This window comes from Sus scrofa, chromosome 13, assembly GCF_000003025.6.
Source record: "Sus scrofa isolate TJ Tabasco breed Duroc chromosome 13, Sscrofa11.1, whole genome shotgun sequence".
Taxonomy (NCBI): Eukaryota; Metazoa; Chordata; class Mammalia; order Artiodactyla; family Suidae; genus Sus; species Sus scrofa.
In genome coordinates, this window is record NC_010455.5 from 150875399 (window position 1) to 150891668 (window position 16270).

At 35.7% G+C, this 16270-nt stretch overlaps 1 protein-coding gene across 13 annotated transcripts in view; it reads right to left on the reverse strand.

Moving 5' to 3' along the window:
- DZIP3 (DAZ interacting zinc finger protein 3) overlaps positions 1-16270 on the reverse strand; it is a 137388-nt gene that overhangs the window by 78741 nt on the left and 42377 nt on the right. For all 13 annotated transcript variants that reach the window (XM_021070424.1, XM_021070425.1, XM_021070418.1 and 10 more), the window contains exons 7-10: positions 14831-14955; positions 12115-12229; positions 2585-2704; positions 581-682 (exon numbers count right to left, since the gene is read on the reverse strand). In XM_021070424.1, coding sequence (XP_020926083.1) covers positions 581-682; positions 2585-2704; positions 12115-12229; positions 14831-14955 — 462 coding nt within the window. The remainder of the gene's footprint in view (positions 1-580; positions 683-2584; positions 2705-12114; positions 12230-14830; positions 14956-16270) is intronic.

Genomic DNA, 16270 nt, shown 5'->3' on the forward strand with positions numbered 1-16270 from the left:
CTATGTCCCTCGTGTGAATATATACATCACTACTTCTATTCTTAAGAGTATAAACTTCTAAAAGGAAGAGAAAAAATTAACAGAACTCAATAAGCAAAGCAATTAGCAGAGTGTTTCCTACAAAAACCTGTTTAATAAATGGTGATGATAACAAAGTGAGGAGAAAAGCATCAAAGAGGACAGGGAAAGAAAAATGGAGTTCCCTTCATGGCTCAGTGGTTAACAAATCCGACTAGGAACCATGAGGTTGCGGGTTTGATCCCTGGCTTTGCTCAGTGGGTTAAGGATCCGGTGTTGCCGTGAGCTGTGGTGTAGGTCACAGATGCGGTTTGGATCCCGCATTACTGTGGCTCTGGCATAGGCCAGTGGCTACAGCTCTGATTGGACCCCTAGCCTGGGAACCTCCATATGTCATGGGTGCAGCTCTAGAAAAGAAAAAGAAAAAAAGAAAAAAAAAGAAAAATGGAGGGAGAGAAAAGGGTAAGGATGTAAACATGAAGAATGAAGAGGAAGGAAGAAACAGGAGGAAAGGGTAATGCAGGAAATGCTGTAGTAAAGTTTTTAAGGAAAAATATAGTACCTGATCATTTTCACCTGGATATTTTAAATTCTTGAATTTTTTCCAACAAATTTTATGGAAGTAAACACAGCAGCTTTTACTGCACATTAACTGAAAAAATCCCTGAAAAGTAATAAAAGCTGTTGATATAGAAATAATAATCCATGTAGATATAGAAAATACCACTTTAAGTCGCTTTTTAAATTATTCTGTAACTAGATGAGTTTTACATGGCATTTAAAATTTATCAACAGGAGTTCCCATTGCAGCAAAGCAGAAACGAATCTGACTAGGAACCATGAGGTTGAGGGTTCGATCCCTGGCCTTGCTCAGTGGGTTAAGGATCCAGCCTTGCCGTGAGCTGTGGTGTAGGTCACAGATTCGGCTCGGATCTGACATTGCTGTGGTTCTGACATAGGCCGGCAGCAACAGCTCAGATTAGACTCCTAGCCTGGGAACCTCCATAAGCCACGGGTACAGTCCTCAAAAGACAAAAATGAATAAATAAAATAAAATAAAAATTATCAATGGATCACTGGTAATCAAAGGACTATATAAGTCATGTCATTTTTACATCATTAAAGACAGAAAAAAAGGCAAAATTTGAATAACTTAGCTGTATACAACAAAATATCAGAAACCCAGTGAATGACCTTTGTAGAGTAACATGCTGTTTCTTCCCTATATCACCTCCATTTTTACATTTCCCTTTTCCTTCAGCCCCAATTCCACACTATTATTCTCAAAAACTCCTTTGTCATCAATCACCAGATCTTTTGCTGTCTTGGTGCTAAAAATGCTCCAGAGCCACTGTATTATCCCCAAAGTATAGATTTCTTGTCTTTCCCAGTGTGCCCTCCCTGGGAATTATAATCCTGCTGCCTTCAAATAGGTATGCTGCTTAAATGACAAAAAAAGCATAAATTTTGTGGTCAGGACATCCTGCTGCTACATGCTATCCATTTGATTGCAACCATGATGCCCCCTGGGGAAAACCATAGGACCTTATCACCATGTGTCCTAAACCAGGATTCACCTTGCCTTGCCCTAAGGACTACCACTTCCCCAGGCCCACACTTTCCCATGCCTGTCTTTTTTTTTTTCTTTTTATGGCCACACCTGCGACATATGGAAGTTCCCAGGCTAGGGTTGAAATCAGAGCCACAGCTGCTGCCTGTGCCACAGCCATGGCAACACCATATCTGAGCCACATCTTTGATCTATGCCACAGCTTGTGGTGATGCCAGATTCTTAACCCACTGAGTGAAGCCAGGAATTGAAGCCACATCCTCACGGACACTATGTCAAGTTCTTAACTCTCCGAGCCACAACGTGAACTCCCCCAATACCTGTTTTATCCTGATGAATAGATCTTGGCTTTCTCCTCCTCCCCATCTACCCTGTTTGCTGTATACAATATGCCTTTTAATTCAGATTACCATTATCTTATAGAAGTGGTGTCAGATTTGCACTGATTGTCACATCTCATCCTATCTTGTGATTTTTCATAGTCTTATTCTGATAGATCCAGAGAAAACTAGACTTGAAGTACTTTGTTGTATTTCTTCAAGTCAAAGCTGGCTTTATGTATGTGTGCCCCACTCAAGGTCCATCGAATAATGATCCTTACTTAGTAATGTAATTCTGAGGAGTGATAAGCTTTCTCCTTAGTAAAATGCTAATATGCTCAACCTAAAGCATTTCTAACTGTAAAGAATATTTTAGAGAACTTCTACTATATGATTGTGGGAATACTTATTATAACTTCAGAGACCTGTGGATATTAAAAAAACCTTAGCAAAAACAAGTCAGTCTTTTATTGACTCATAGGATATAAATTATTCCTGATCACTATGTATCTAAGCTCTTGGAGATCCTGAAACAACTCCTCTGCTACATTATTACTGTAATTAAAATAGGCACCATTTTTATGCAATATTCTATGGCATAATATAATAATTTTTATCTATGTTTAATTTTACAATTATGTTTTTAAAATACTTAGTTAATTGATAATTATAGTACCTTATAATTGCTGTTCTTCAAAATGTCAGCTTCGCAAGATCGCTCACAATCCAGATAACTGCAAATGGTCTGCTTCATTATATTACCCTCAGTTGTCTTGATGAAATTATTAAGAAGATCCTAAATTTTAAAAATAAAAATAAATCTCATGAATTAGTAATAAAAAGACTATAACACTTTCAATATCTTACTTTAAGTGATACATCCATTTCATATCTTTTTTTGAAGATGTTGTATATGTTTTTTTAAAAAATAGTTACAGAACCTATTTCTCTCACTGAAAGTCAGCAATATATAGAAAGGCCCCAAACAAGAAATACTGGATTTCTAATTGAATACAAACATGGAGAAAGGAAAAGTCTATATTCGGAGCTATATGTCTATTCACCATTCTAACACACAGCATAACACCTAACATGCCTCTATCAAGAATTACTTGCTCTGGGAGTTTCCGTCGTGGTGCAGTGGTTAATGAATCTGACCAGGAACCATGAGGTTGCGGGTTCGATCACTGGCCTTGCTCAGTAAAGGATCTGGCATTGCTGTGAGCTGTGGTGTAGGTCGCAGATGTGGCTCGGATCCTGATTGCTGTGGCTCTGGCATAGGCCGGCAGCTACAGCTCCAAATCTCCAACTAGACCCCCAACCTGGGAATCTCCATATGCCATGGGAAGCGGCCCTAGAAAAAGGCAAAAAAAAAAGAATTACTTGCTCTGATTAAAGACAGAGATACAACAAATCACTGAAGACCTAGGAGAGTCCTTGCTGGAAATGGCCCCCAGGACACCATGTTGGCAATGAGACTACTGTAGTGGTCCAACAGGCCACCCAGCCAGAATGGGGAGAAGTTAGGTACAGAAATATCTCCTCAGTGTTCTGAGTTACAACTTGGAATGCAATTTCTGTATTTTAAAATGCTTATCAAAGGCTTGTGAAATGTATCATCAAGTCTAAATTAAACAGGTCATTAATATTATCCTTTAGAGGGATATATCCCATAAATATCGGGGGTGTATGACATGATAAATATGCCTCTATATATTATTTTTTGAATCATATCAGCATTCATAACATTTGTTCAATGGTATTTAGAATTTTATGAAGGATAAAAATGTTCTGACCAACTCAACAATAAAATTTAAAATATCAGGAGTTCCCGTCATGGCTCAGTGGTTAACAAATCCAACTAGGAACCATGAGGTTGCGGGTTCGATCTCTGGCCTCACTCAGTGGATTAAGGATCCAGCATTGCCATGAGCTGTGGTGTAGCTCCCAGATGTGGCTTGGATTCCGCATTGCTGTGGCTCTGGCATAGGCTGGCGGCTGCAGCTCTGATTAGACCCCTAGCCTGGGAACCTCCATATGCTGCGGGTGCAGCCCTAAAAAAGCAAAAAAAAAAAAAAAAAAAAAAAAGCAAAAAAAAGTAAAATAAAAAGACAAAGAAAATTTAATATATCAAAATAAGAGAGAAATAAAGGAGACAGATTCAAGGACCTATCAATATGAAAGTATTATAGCCTGTCAGGATAGCCAACAGTCAAGTGAAGATGCTAAAAAAAAAAAAAAAACAGAAAAAATATATATAATTGTGGTTTCACATATCTAACACTTAACAGTTCAATATTAACCTATTTATTCTTTTACCAAACCTCTTTACTCCTCATCTTCTGCCCCAGTAATTGTTATTTATACAGTCTACAAATATTTACTGAATGCCTATTATGTGCCAGGCTGTTAAGAATGTTAAGGACACAGCAGTGATTTTAGCAGGTTAATCCTAAATCCTCATGTGAGTTATATCAATCGCATCTACCACAATCTATTCAGCTTCAAGCCAGTAATCTTGCAAAATTATTCCATCATCACCCTTTTGATGCAGTATATTAGCAAGTGCCATTGAGTCTTCTTCCAAAATATATCACAAACTATTCTAATTCTTTCTCCACTGTTACCACTCTACGTCTTACCTAGATTACTATCTGTAACAACTGTCTAACCAGTCTCCCTCTTCTCCTCCCACTGTGCTCCAAAGCACTCTCTAAAGAAGCCCAAGATCATGTCAGTTCCTTGATTAAAACCCTTCCCTGGCTTCCCATACCTAAAACAAAACCCGGAATCCGCACTGGAATGTTCTGCAGAACCTGCAGAATCTGAACCTAGTATATCTAGCCAACTCGTCTCCATCTCTTCAAATTCATCTAGAGCATCACTCACTCTAAAATTTAGACATTATTTTATATTTTCATTCCTCAAACTTGCTCTTCAAGTCTACACTCAATTCCATTTACCTTGAATGCTCTTCCCCTACTCTTTACAGAGGTAGTTCCATTCTCAACCTTCTGCTACCAACTTAAATATCACCTCCCAGAGAGGCCTTTCCTAACCACTACAAGTAGACACAAAGGCATCTGTGCAAATATACATAGAGACAAATATGGTATTTGCAGGTATATGTATGTGCATCTGTGTGTTCTCCATCCCAGTCCCTTCTTTTTCCTTAGAACACTAACTACAATTTGTAACTACTTTATTAGCTTTTTTTACTTTCTTAATTCCTCCCTATTGTAAACACAGAAACTTATCAAAGTCCTAAATTCTATAACTCATATTTTAATATAATTCGATTATATCAACCCATCATTTAAAAGTTTTAGAGGGTTTCACATTACCCTCAAGATAGAGTCTGAGCACTTACGTTGCTTAAAATGATATGATCTGGCTAAAATTTACCTCTAACACTTACCTATAATATATTATGAATGAAAAAAGGAAAAATGTTATTAAAAAAAGAAAGGAACACTCATAACAAGAAAACTCTTAGTAGATGATAGCTGAAATAATCATTAAAATTAAAAATTCAATATTGATTCTTCCAATCTTTTCATCTGTTTGTGTCATCTTTGATTTCTTTCATCAGTATCTTATAGTTTTCAGAGTACAGGTCTTTGTCTCTTTAGGTAGGTTTATTCCTAGGTATTTTATTCTTTTGGATGTGATGGTAAATGGGATTGTTTCCCTAATTTCTCTTTCTGATCTTTCATTGTTAGTATATTGAAATGCAGTTGATTTCTGTGTATTAATTTTGTATCTTGCAACCTTACCAAATATATTGATGAGCTCTAACAGTTTTCTGGTTTCATCTTTAGGATTTTCTAGGTACAGTATCAGGTCATCTGCAAACAGTGATAGTTTTACTTCTTCCTTTCCAATTTGGATTCCTTTTCTTTTCTTTTTTTTTTTTATCTGACTGTGATGGCTAGGACTTCCAAAAGTATGTTGAATAGAAGTGGCGAGAATGGACATCCTTGTCTTGTTCCTGATCTTATTGATCTCAGCTTTTCACCATTGAGTATGACATTAGCTATGGGTTTGTCATATATAGCCACTATTACGTTGAGATAGATTCCCTCTATAACCACTTTCTGGAGGGTTTTTATCAGAAATGGGTGTTGGATTTTGTCAAAAGCTTTCTCTGCATGTATTGAGAGAATCATATGGTTTTTATTCTTCAGTTTGTTAACGTGGTGTATCACACTGATTGATTTGCAGATATTAATAAATCCTTGCATCCTTGAGATAAATCCCACTTGCTCATGCTGTATGATCCTTTTAATGTATTGCTGATTCATTTTCCTGGTATTTTGTTGACAATTTTTTGTATCTATGTTCATCGATGATACTGGCCTATGATTTTCTTTTTTTGTGGTATCTTTGTCTGGTGTTGGTATGAGGGTGATGGTGCCCTCATAGAATGAGTTTGGGAGTGTTCCTCTGCAATTTTTTGGAATAGTTTCAAAAGGATAGGTGTTAACTCTTCTCTAAATTTATGATAGAATTTGCCTGTGAAGCCGTCTGGTCTTGGACTTAGGTTTGTTGGAAGTTTTTTAATCACAATTTCAATTTCAGTACTTGTGACTGGTCTGTTCATCTTTTCTATTTCATCCTAGTTTAATCTTGGAAGATTGTATCTTTCTAAGAATTTGTCCATTTCTTCAAGGTTTTATATTTTATTGTCATATAGTTGGTTATAGTAGTCACTTGTGATCCTTTGTATTTCTATGATGTCAGTTGTAACTTCTTTTTCATTACTAATTTTGATTTGAGTCCTCTCTCTTTTTTTCTTGATGAGTCTGGCTAAGGGTTTATCAATTTTATTGATCTTTTCAAAGAACCAGCTTTTAGTTTCATTGATCTTTTCTACTGTTTTCTTTGTTCACATTTCATTTATTTCTGCTCTGATTTCTTTCCTTCTGCTAACTTTAGGTTTTGTTTGTTCTTCATTCTGTAGTTGCTTTAGGTGCAAAGTTAGGTTATTTATTTGAGATTTTTGTTTTCCAAGGTAGGCTTGTATTGCTATCAATTTCTCTCTTAGTACCCAAGGCAATCTATAGATTCAATTCAATCCCTATCAAATTACTGATGGTATTTTTCACAGAACTGGAACAAGATACTTTAAAATTTGTTCAGAAATACAAAAGACCCTGAATAGCCAAAGACATCCTGAGAAAGAAAAAATGGAGCTGGAGGAATTAGGCTTCCTGAGTTCAGACTACACTACAAAAGCTACATTCATCAAAACAATATGGTACTGGCACAAAAACAGAAATATAGATCAGTGGAACAGGATAGAAAGCCCAGAAATAAACCCACCCATAATCTATGACAAAGGAGGCAAGAATATATAGTCTCTTCAATAAGTGGTGCTGGGAAAACTGGATGGCTACATGCAAAAGAATGATATTAGAACATTCTCTAACACCATACACAAAAATAACTTCAAAATGGACTAAAGACCTAAATGTAAGACTGGATACTATGAAACTCTTAGAGGAAAACATAAGCCAAACACTCTCTGACTTAAAATGCAACAATACTTTCTCAGATACACCTCCTAGAGTAATGAAAATAAAAACAAAAATAAACTATGGAACATGGTTAAACCTAAAGGTTTTTGCACAGCAAAGGAAACCATAAACAAAACAAAAGACAACCATAGAATGGAAGAAAATATTTGCAAATGAAGTGACTAACAAGGGATTAATCTCCAAAATATTCAAACACCTCCTGCAGCTCAATACTAAAAAAAACAAACAACTCAATCAAAAAATGGGCAGAAATCTAAATAGACATTTCTCCAAAGAAGACATAACAATGGCCAAAAAACACATGAAAAGATGCTCAACATCACTAATTATTAGAGAAATACAATCAAAAGTACTATGAGATTCCATCTTACACCAGCCAAAATGGTCATCATCAAAAAGTCTAGAAATAATAAATGCCAGAGAGAGCGTGGAGAAAAGGGAATCCTCTTACACTGTTGGTAGGAATGTACACAGGTGCAACCACTACAGAAAACAGTATGGAGGTTCCTCAAAAAACTAAAAATTGAACTACCATAAGATCCAGCAATCCTACTGTGCATCTATCCAGAGAAAGACGTAATTTGAAAAGATACATGCACTCCAATGTTCATGGCAGCACTGTTTACAATAGCCAAGAAATGGAAGCAACCTAAATGTCCATCAACAGAGGAATGGATAAAGATGTGGTACATTTGTATAATGGAATATTACTCAACCATAAAATAGAATGAAATAATGCCATTTGCAGCAACATAGATGGACATAGAAACTATCATACTAAGTGAAGTTTGTCAGGCAGTGAAAGACAAATATCATATGCTATCACCTATACATAGAATCTTCAAAAAAATGATACAAATGAACTTATTTTCAGAACAGAAATAGACTCACAGACTTTGAAAAACATATGATTACCAAAGTGGACAGGAGTTGGGAGTTTGGGAGGGATGGACTGGGGGTTTGGGAATGGCATATGAACACAGGTATATGCAACAATTGGCCAAAAGGGACCTGTTATGTAGAGGCAGAGAACTCTACCCAATATTCTGTGACAATCTACATGGGAGAATAATCTGAGAGAGAATGGATATGTGCATATGTATGACTGGGTCACTTTGTTATATAGTGGAAATTATCACAGCCCTGTAAATTAACTATACTTCGAGAAAACTTGAGAAAAAAGAAAAAGAAAAGAAAAAAAATTCAATAGAAGGGTAAAGTTGAAAATAATAACCTACAATGGGAAATGGACCTGCTAGGGGGGCCAGCATCTCCAGGAGGACTATCCTCCCCCAACAGGTTGGTTCATCTAAGGAGACACATGAGGATAAGAGAAATTAGGGCAGAGCAGGTCTCTGATGGTAGTCACCTGGAAGTCCTCAGTGCCAGATAAAGTGTACAGGCCAGTCCTCTAAGTTTCCTTCAAAAATTAATCACAATGTCTGGGAGTAGGACTTTTGGCGGGCTAACAGGCATAGACACCAATTATAAAGGTTAAGAGCATGCTGGCCTAGAGCCAGAGGAGGATGGAAGCACTCTATTCTATTTGACATTAAAACCTTTAGTTATTGGATTTTATAGTTGTATGGGGAGAGAAGGCTGGAGGGAAGTCCAGGGCAGTTGGAATGATGGCTTTTTACTGAACTATATTTGAAGCAGCAACTATTGTGCAAACAGTATGCAAATATTTTAACATTATAACACCTAATATGATAGCACTAGTATATACTGGCTGAATATTAGCTCTAGGCAGAAAGATCAAGTTAAAATCTAGAAAGTAGAACAAAATGACAATAAATAAAAATTAGCAAAGAAATAAGAAAATGAGAAACTCAGTCCAGGATGTTAAGTATCTTCCAATAAACATTTCAAATAAAAGAGAAAATGAAGAAGAAATCATCAAATAAGAAAGAAAATGTCCCAGAACAAAAAACATATACTCAGAACACTAGGGATAGACAGAATATCCTAAAAATTCCCAGAAAGAAAAAAATGAAATAAGTTATAAGCAAAAGATTTAGATTCATAACACTATCAAATTTCTCAAAAGTACTACTATTGGAAGCTAGAAGATAATAGAAACATAACTTTAAAAACTGAAGGAAGGAGCTCCCATTGTGGCTCAGTGGTTAACAAATCTGACTAGGGACCATGAGGTTGTGGGTTCGATCCCTGGCCTTGCTCAGTGGGTTAAGGATCTGGCATTGTCCTGAGTAGTGTTGTAGGTCGCAGATACGGCTCAGATCCCACGTTGCTGTGGCTGTGGTGTAGGCTGGTGGCTACAGCTCCGATTAGACCCCTAGCCCAGGAACCTCCATATGCTGTGGGAGCGGCCCTAGAAAAGGCAAAAAATAAAAAAAATAAAAAAATAAAAAACAATAAAAAGACAAACAAAAAACAAAAAACGGAAGGAAAATGATTTTCAACCTACAGTTCTATCCTCAGGCAAAATATAAATAAAGTATACAAAGGATAAATTATTTTAACACTTGAATGATCTTAAAAAATTTATGTCCTAAGCAAGTACTCTTTTCCAGGAAGCTCCTGGATGAGCTGCACCACCAAAACAAGTAAGTATAACTAGAAGGAGGAAAACTTGAGATCCAAGAAATAGAGGATCTACACAGGAGGAAGGTGAAGGGTTTCCCCAGGAGTAGAGTAAAAGGAAGCCCTAAGGCCAATTTAGTAAAAAAATTATAACTAGGATAGGGAAAGGGAAGCGCGTGTGTGTGTGTGTGAAGGAGATGTATAAGAGAACTACTAAACCCTCATCTTCTAAAGTGGGAAGTCAAAAGCGAATATCTAACATGGAGAAATTTTTTAAATCGCAATACAGCTTTTTTAAAAATAGGAGTAAATATCAAATGAAAATGCCTAAAGGGTTGAAAGAAGTTACCTATAGTTAGGAACTACAGTTAGAGTAGATGAACCACAGACCATTAATTTCTATGTCTTTTAATATTTGACAAACTACATACATGTATTATTTTGCACAAAGTAAAAATTCACTATGGAAGTTTGAATAAGAAAGAAAATAACTTACAGGGAGAAGGAAAAAGAGAACAACCAAGACCAAGTAGGGGTCACTACAGGTAAACACAGAAGTTCAATATTTTTAAAAAAATTATAAAATTGTGACTTTATTAAATCAAACTTAAAAGTCATACAATTATGCTGGCAAATGCCAAAGATATCTGCTTATTCTGTTGATTACAAAGATAGATATTTTAAAACATTCCACTGTGACTAGGAAGTTTTCTATTTCTCTTTTTAGTTCTACCAGTTTTTGTCCAAGTATTTTGAGGCTGTATTATTAGGTTTATACAAATTTTGAGTTGTAGCTTTCTAGAAAATTGAATTTTTTATTTTTATGAAACGTCTCTCTTTATTTTGAAGAATGCATTTGGCCTTAAAGTCAGCTAAAATATAAGGATCCAGAAAGGTTTAAAGAAAAAGTTGGAAGAAGATATATCATGTAAATGCTAACCAAGAGAAATCTGGTGTAGCTATTTTCATCTTAAACAAATAAAAAGTGACCAATATGGCTTATTAGAGGAGTAAAAATTAACCAAAAGATAAAAAAATACCCAGGCAGTGTTGAGAAATAGAAGCTCTTACACTCTTTCTTAAGAATACAAACTGGGGAGTTCCCATCGTGGCTCAGTAGTAAAGAACCCGACTAGTACCCATGAGAATGTGGGTTCAATCCCTGGCCTTGCTCATTAAGGATCCAGCATTGCCATGAGCTATGGTGTAGGTGTAGGCCAGCAGCTACAGCTCCAATTTGACCCTTAGCCTGGGAACCTCCATATGCTGCAGATGTGGCTCTAAAAAAAAAAAAAGAACACAAACTCATACAAAGTTTCTGGGAGTAAACGTGGGTATAAATATATGAACAACTTTACGAGTATATGAACACTTCACAATTCCACCTTTAGAACTTTATACTAAGGGAATGATGTGAGAAATATAAAAAGACCACTTTCCGTAACAGTGAAAAGCTTGAATTTTAGGATAAACTAAATGCTCAATAGCAGGGAACTGGTTAAGCAAATTAAAACACTATTTTATGACAGTATTATGAAAAAATTATTCTGTATAATGATCTACGTGCTAGGAAAATCACAATAATATATATTTTCATACTACCAATCAACACATATAATAGCATGCCAATTTACTAAAAATAAAACGTATGAGTGTTTATATACATGTGTATGGAAAGACATAAGTGAAAATACTAACAATGGTTTCTCCATTTGAAGAAATATGTGGATGAATTTTAGTTTTATCTTTGGCATTTTTATATTTTTCAGGTTTAGTGAAGTGAGCATTTACTACTTTACAGTTTAAATCAACAACAAAATAATGGTTAATTTTTTAAAAAAGCAGTTAGCTATTACATTTAGCTCTAGCCATGTGAAGTACTGAACTAATACAACTTTTAATCTTCTTGTTATTTGCAAATGCTAACACATTCACCTCACTTCTTTCCATTTGTTGAATCATACATTCTCCACTAGATAATAGAATTATTGTTTCTTATACCAAAAGCTAATGTCCAATAAAAAAATGTTTGCTATTTAATGGCATAGTGAGCATAAACTGCATTTTATCAAAGGTGATTCTGTTAGTCACAGATTAAATGTTATTCTCAATTTCTTACTTTAAAAGTTGTAGGTAGATCTTCATCTTCTGTCGGATCTATGTCAAACCAATGATCATCTGTATCTCCTATCTCTTGTAAGCTTTTATGAAATTCTAGTAGTCCTCCATTATATCTGTAAGGCATTTTAAAATAAGATTAGTTTGAATGGGACTCTGTAACTAGGTAGTTTACTAATAAGATAACCAGCAACTCTTTTTTTTTTTTTTTTTTTTTTTGTAGTAAGTAGGATGGTGATATAACCTCTGGCATGCTATAGAAATACAAATACTGGGACTCTCACCTGTGGTAGATTGGGATGAAATACAGGTGGAAGGGGAGGCAATAGATTATGTAGTAGCTCAAGCTTGAACAGTATGGGGGCCATGGTAACTAAAGGGATTGTAGAGTTGGTTGGCTTTTGTTTACTGTCTTGGAAGCCTTGAAGAAAGAGAATGACAGGGACAGGTCAGCCAAAGATTGACTCAGGACACAATGAAAGATAAAGCCCTCTATGGGTAGCATTTAAAGAGACTGTCATATCCTACAGCCATAAAGATAATCTGTGCTGAAAATCAGGCCCAGATTTAATCACAAAGTAGAACAAACTGCAAAAGAAACCAAATACAACAGGACCACTACTATCAACTGAGGATATTCTGTGAAAGCTAAAGGCCTCTATGGTAACATTTGAAGAACCCTAACCAATTCTAAACATAAAAGTGAACAATGCTGAAAATGAGGCCCACTATTCAACCACAAGGGTAGAACAATAGCAAAAACCAAAATCATAGCCTTAGCAGGACTACTATACCATCAGGGAACGAGTAGACCATTTAAAAATATCATCTGAGGTACATGTCTCAAAAGACGATGCTCTTCCTTCCCAAGATCCTCCCCTATTTCTACTCATTGCCTATAGACAAAACAATCTAAAGATCAGGTATAGGCAAGCCCAAGTGGAAAAACTAAGGAAGAAAGCTTATTTGCCATAAGCACTGCAGAACTTGACTAGTATGTACTGGCCAGGAGCATGTCTGGGAGTGGATCTTAAAGAGTGCTGAGCCAATAGGCAAATATATAGCTGGATAGGGAACTGTACATTGATATGGGGCAATTTTTCCATAATTCCTAGTAAGAATACCTGAAGGCTGTCCTAACATACTGCTGAGAAGATTACTTGAAGCTTGGACACAATAAAGGCCTCTAGTAATTGAAGTGGAAATGTTGAAAATTTCCTGGCAGAGTATTAAAGAAAACTCAGGGTGGTAGAAGATGGACTACATAAGACCAGAGAATCTACTACTAGACAATGTTCCCTGGAAAGGCCCAGAGGATATTCTATCATTAATGCAGTAAGAAATATAGGGTGAGAAGGACATCTGCATCTTTGAGTGGTGGCTGTTCTCTACAGGCCACAGATGAAAGTAAACAATGCTGCCAAATGACTGGGATTTCTAGTGCCAATAATTTGAAAAATGGATTCTTTCCAATGCCTATCAATAAAGAAAATAAACAGTAGTTCATCTATCTGAAGGAAGGACAGAAGTACGGATTCTTTGTCTTGTCTCAAAGCTATGTTAATTCTCTCTGCAATATAGACTAAGGGGATTTTGATCATCCTGATATTCTGAAAAACAGGCCAACCATATTGATGACATCATGCTAACAAATAGGAAGCAGGAAGTCTTCTGGATAGTAAAGAATAAGCATGCCAGAGGATAGAAGATCAACCTTACGAAGAATCAACGAACTACCACATAAGTGATGCTTTTAGGGATCCAATGGTTGGGTCCAGCAGTAATCCTTCATAAGGATTTGCATAAGTAAATTTTGGCAAATTCATCCTTCAGATCTTAGACAAACATTATTTCCCCAAGGAGACTTCTGATTCCCAGAAATATATCAGGGTTCCAATAAAGGCTTTAATTGTTCATTACATTTTCTTGCATTGCATTTTATCACATTTCACAATTAATTATTTATATAACTCATTATTTGATTAAGGCCTATAACATTCACTATACTGTTAGCTAAATAAGGACAAGAACTGTCTATTTTGTAAGCAATTTCATCTCCAATACCTAGACTAGTCTCTAAAATATGATGAATGTTTAGCAAATAAAATGAATCAATGATGCTACAAATGGCTAAGGATCTCCATATGGGAAGGGGACAGATAATCCATATATATTCCCCTATATAATTTCACTAAATATGTAATACCCGATACTCCCAAACTCAGCATTTTGACCCTTTTAATGTGTTATAGGTTCATTTATACCTTAAAATACCTATTCCAAGTGGTGATAATATTAACAAATACAACAATTAATTATTTATTAAGAATAGCATTTTTGTGTCCTGGGCACTATGTTAATCACCTTATGAAGTGGGTACTATTATTAGTTCCAAAGATAAGGCTTAGCAACATTAAATTTCCTTTAAGACATATAGTAGGTAAGTGGCAGAAAATGTGTTTGAACCCAGGTCTGTCAGACTCCAAAGCCTATGTTACTAATACCTAATCTATACTGCTTTTTATTGTCATGGACTGTTAAGGTTGATATTTAATACTCTCAAGTACATTAAAGAAATTATCCATAGAATCAGTGATGAGGAAAAGAATCAGTAGAGCACAAATATCATGATCCCTGATATACTATGCACACTTTATTCCCATTTCATAATGCTGAAAATTGACAGGTAAGATCTGCCCATTAATTGAAATCCTTACCTCTTCTGAGCACATCGAAGCAAACCACGTCCAAAATAAACTAAAGACATAAAGTTTTCACAAATTTCATTTTCTTGGATCACCATCTTCATCACCAGAAATTTATTCTCAGCTTCTATATAATCCTGTAGTAACATAAAACTAAGTTTGGCTGATGCAAAAGGCTTTTTTTCTTTTCCAGTAAACAATTATTTTTCAAATGGAGAAATGAGGACAGCTTTAATATTGATCCAGTCATTTTGGTCATTTAGTCACATCTCTAATCCTAGCATCTCTGCATATGATCACATGGATAATGTATTCAGTGTTCAAAATAGTTATTTACAAAAGGACTTAAGATTTTTAACCAATGTTTCAAAGTGAACACTAAGAGAAATTAGGGAAGCAATCCCGTTTACCATCACATCCAAAAGAATAAAATACCTAGGTGTAAACCTACCTAAAGAGACAAAAGACCTATACTCTGAAAACTATAAGACAATGATGAAAGAAATCAAAGATGACACAAATAGATGGAAAGATATACCATGCTCTTGGATTAGAAGAGTTAATATTGTCAAAATGACTATACTATCCAAGGCAATCTACAGATTCAATGCAATCCCTATCAAATTACCAAGGACATTTTTCACAGAACTTGAACAAAATAAAGTTTGTTTGGAAGCACAAAAGACACAGAATAGCCAACGACATCCTGAAAAAGAAAAATGGAGCTGGAGGAATCGGGCTCTCTAACTTCAGACTATACTACAAAGCAACAATCATCAAAGCCATATGGTACTGGCACAAAGACAGAAATATAGATCAGTGGAACAGGATAGAAAGTCCAGAATTAAATCCACGCACCTACAGCCAACTGATCTATGATAAGGGAGGCAAGAATAGACAATGGAGAAAGGACAGCTTGTTCAATAAGTGGTGCTGGGAAAACTGGACAGCCACATGGAAAAGAATGAAATTAGAACATTCCCTAACACCATACACAAAAATAAACTCCAAATGGATTAAAGGCCTAAGTATAAGACCAGACACTATCAAACTCTTAGAGGAAAACATAGGCCAAACACTCTCTGACACAAAAGACAGCAACATCTTCTCAGATCCACCTATTAGAGTAATGACAGTAAAAGCAAAAATTAACAAATGGGACCTAATCAAACTTCAAAGTTTCTGCACAGCAAAGGAAACCCTAAACAACACAAAAAGACAACCCACAGAATGGGAGAAAATCTTTGCAAGTGAATCGACTGACAAGGGATTAATCTCTAAAATTTATAAATACCTCCTACTTCTCAATACCAAAAAAAGAACCCCATCAAAAAATGGCAGAAGATCTAAACAGACAATTCTCCAAAGAAGATATACAGATGGCCAAAAAACACATGAAAAGATGTTCAACATCACTCATTATTAGAGAAATGCCAATCAAAACCACTATGA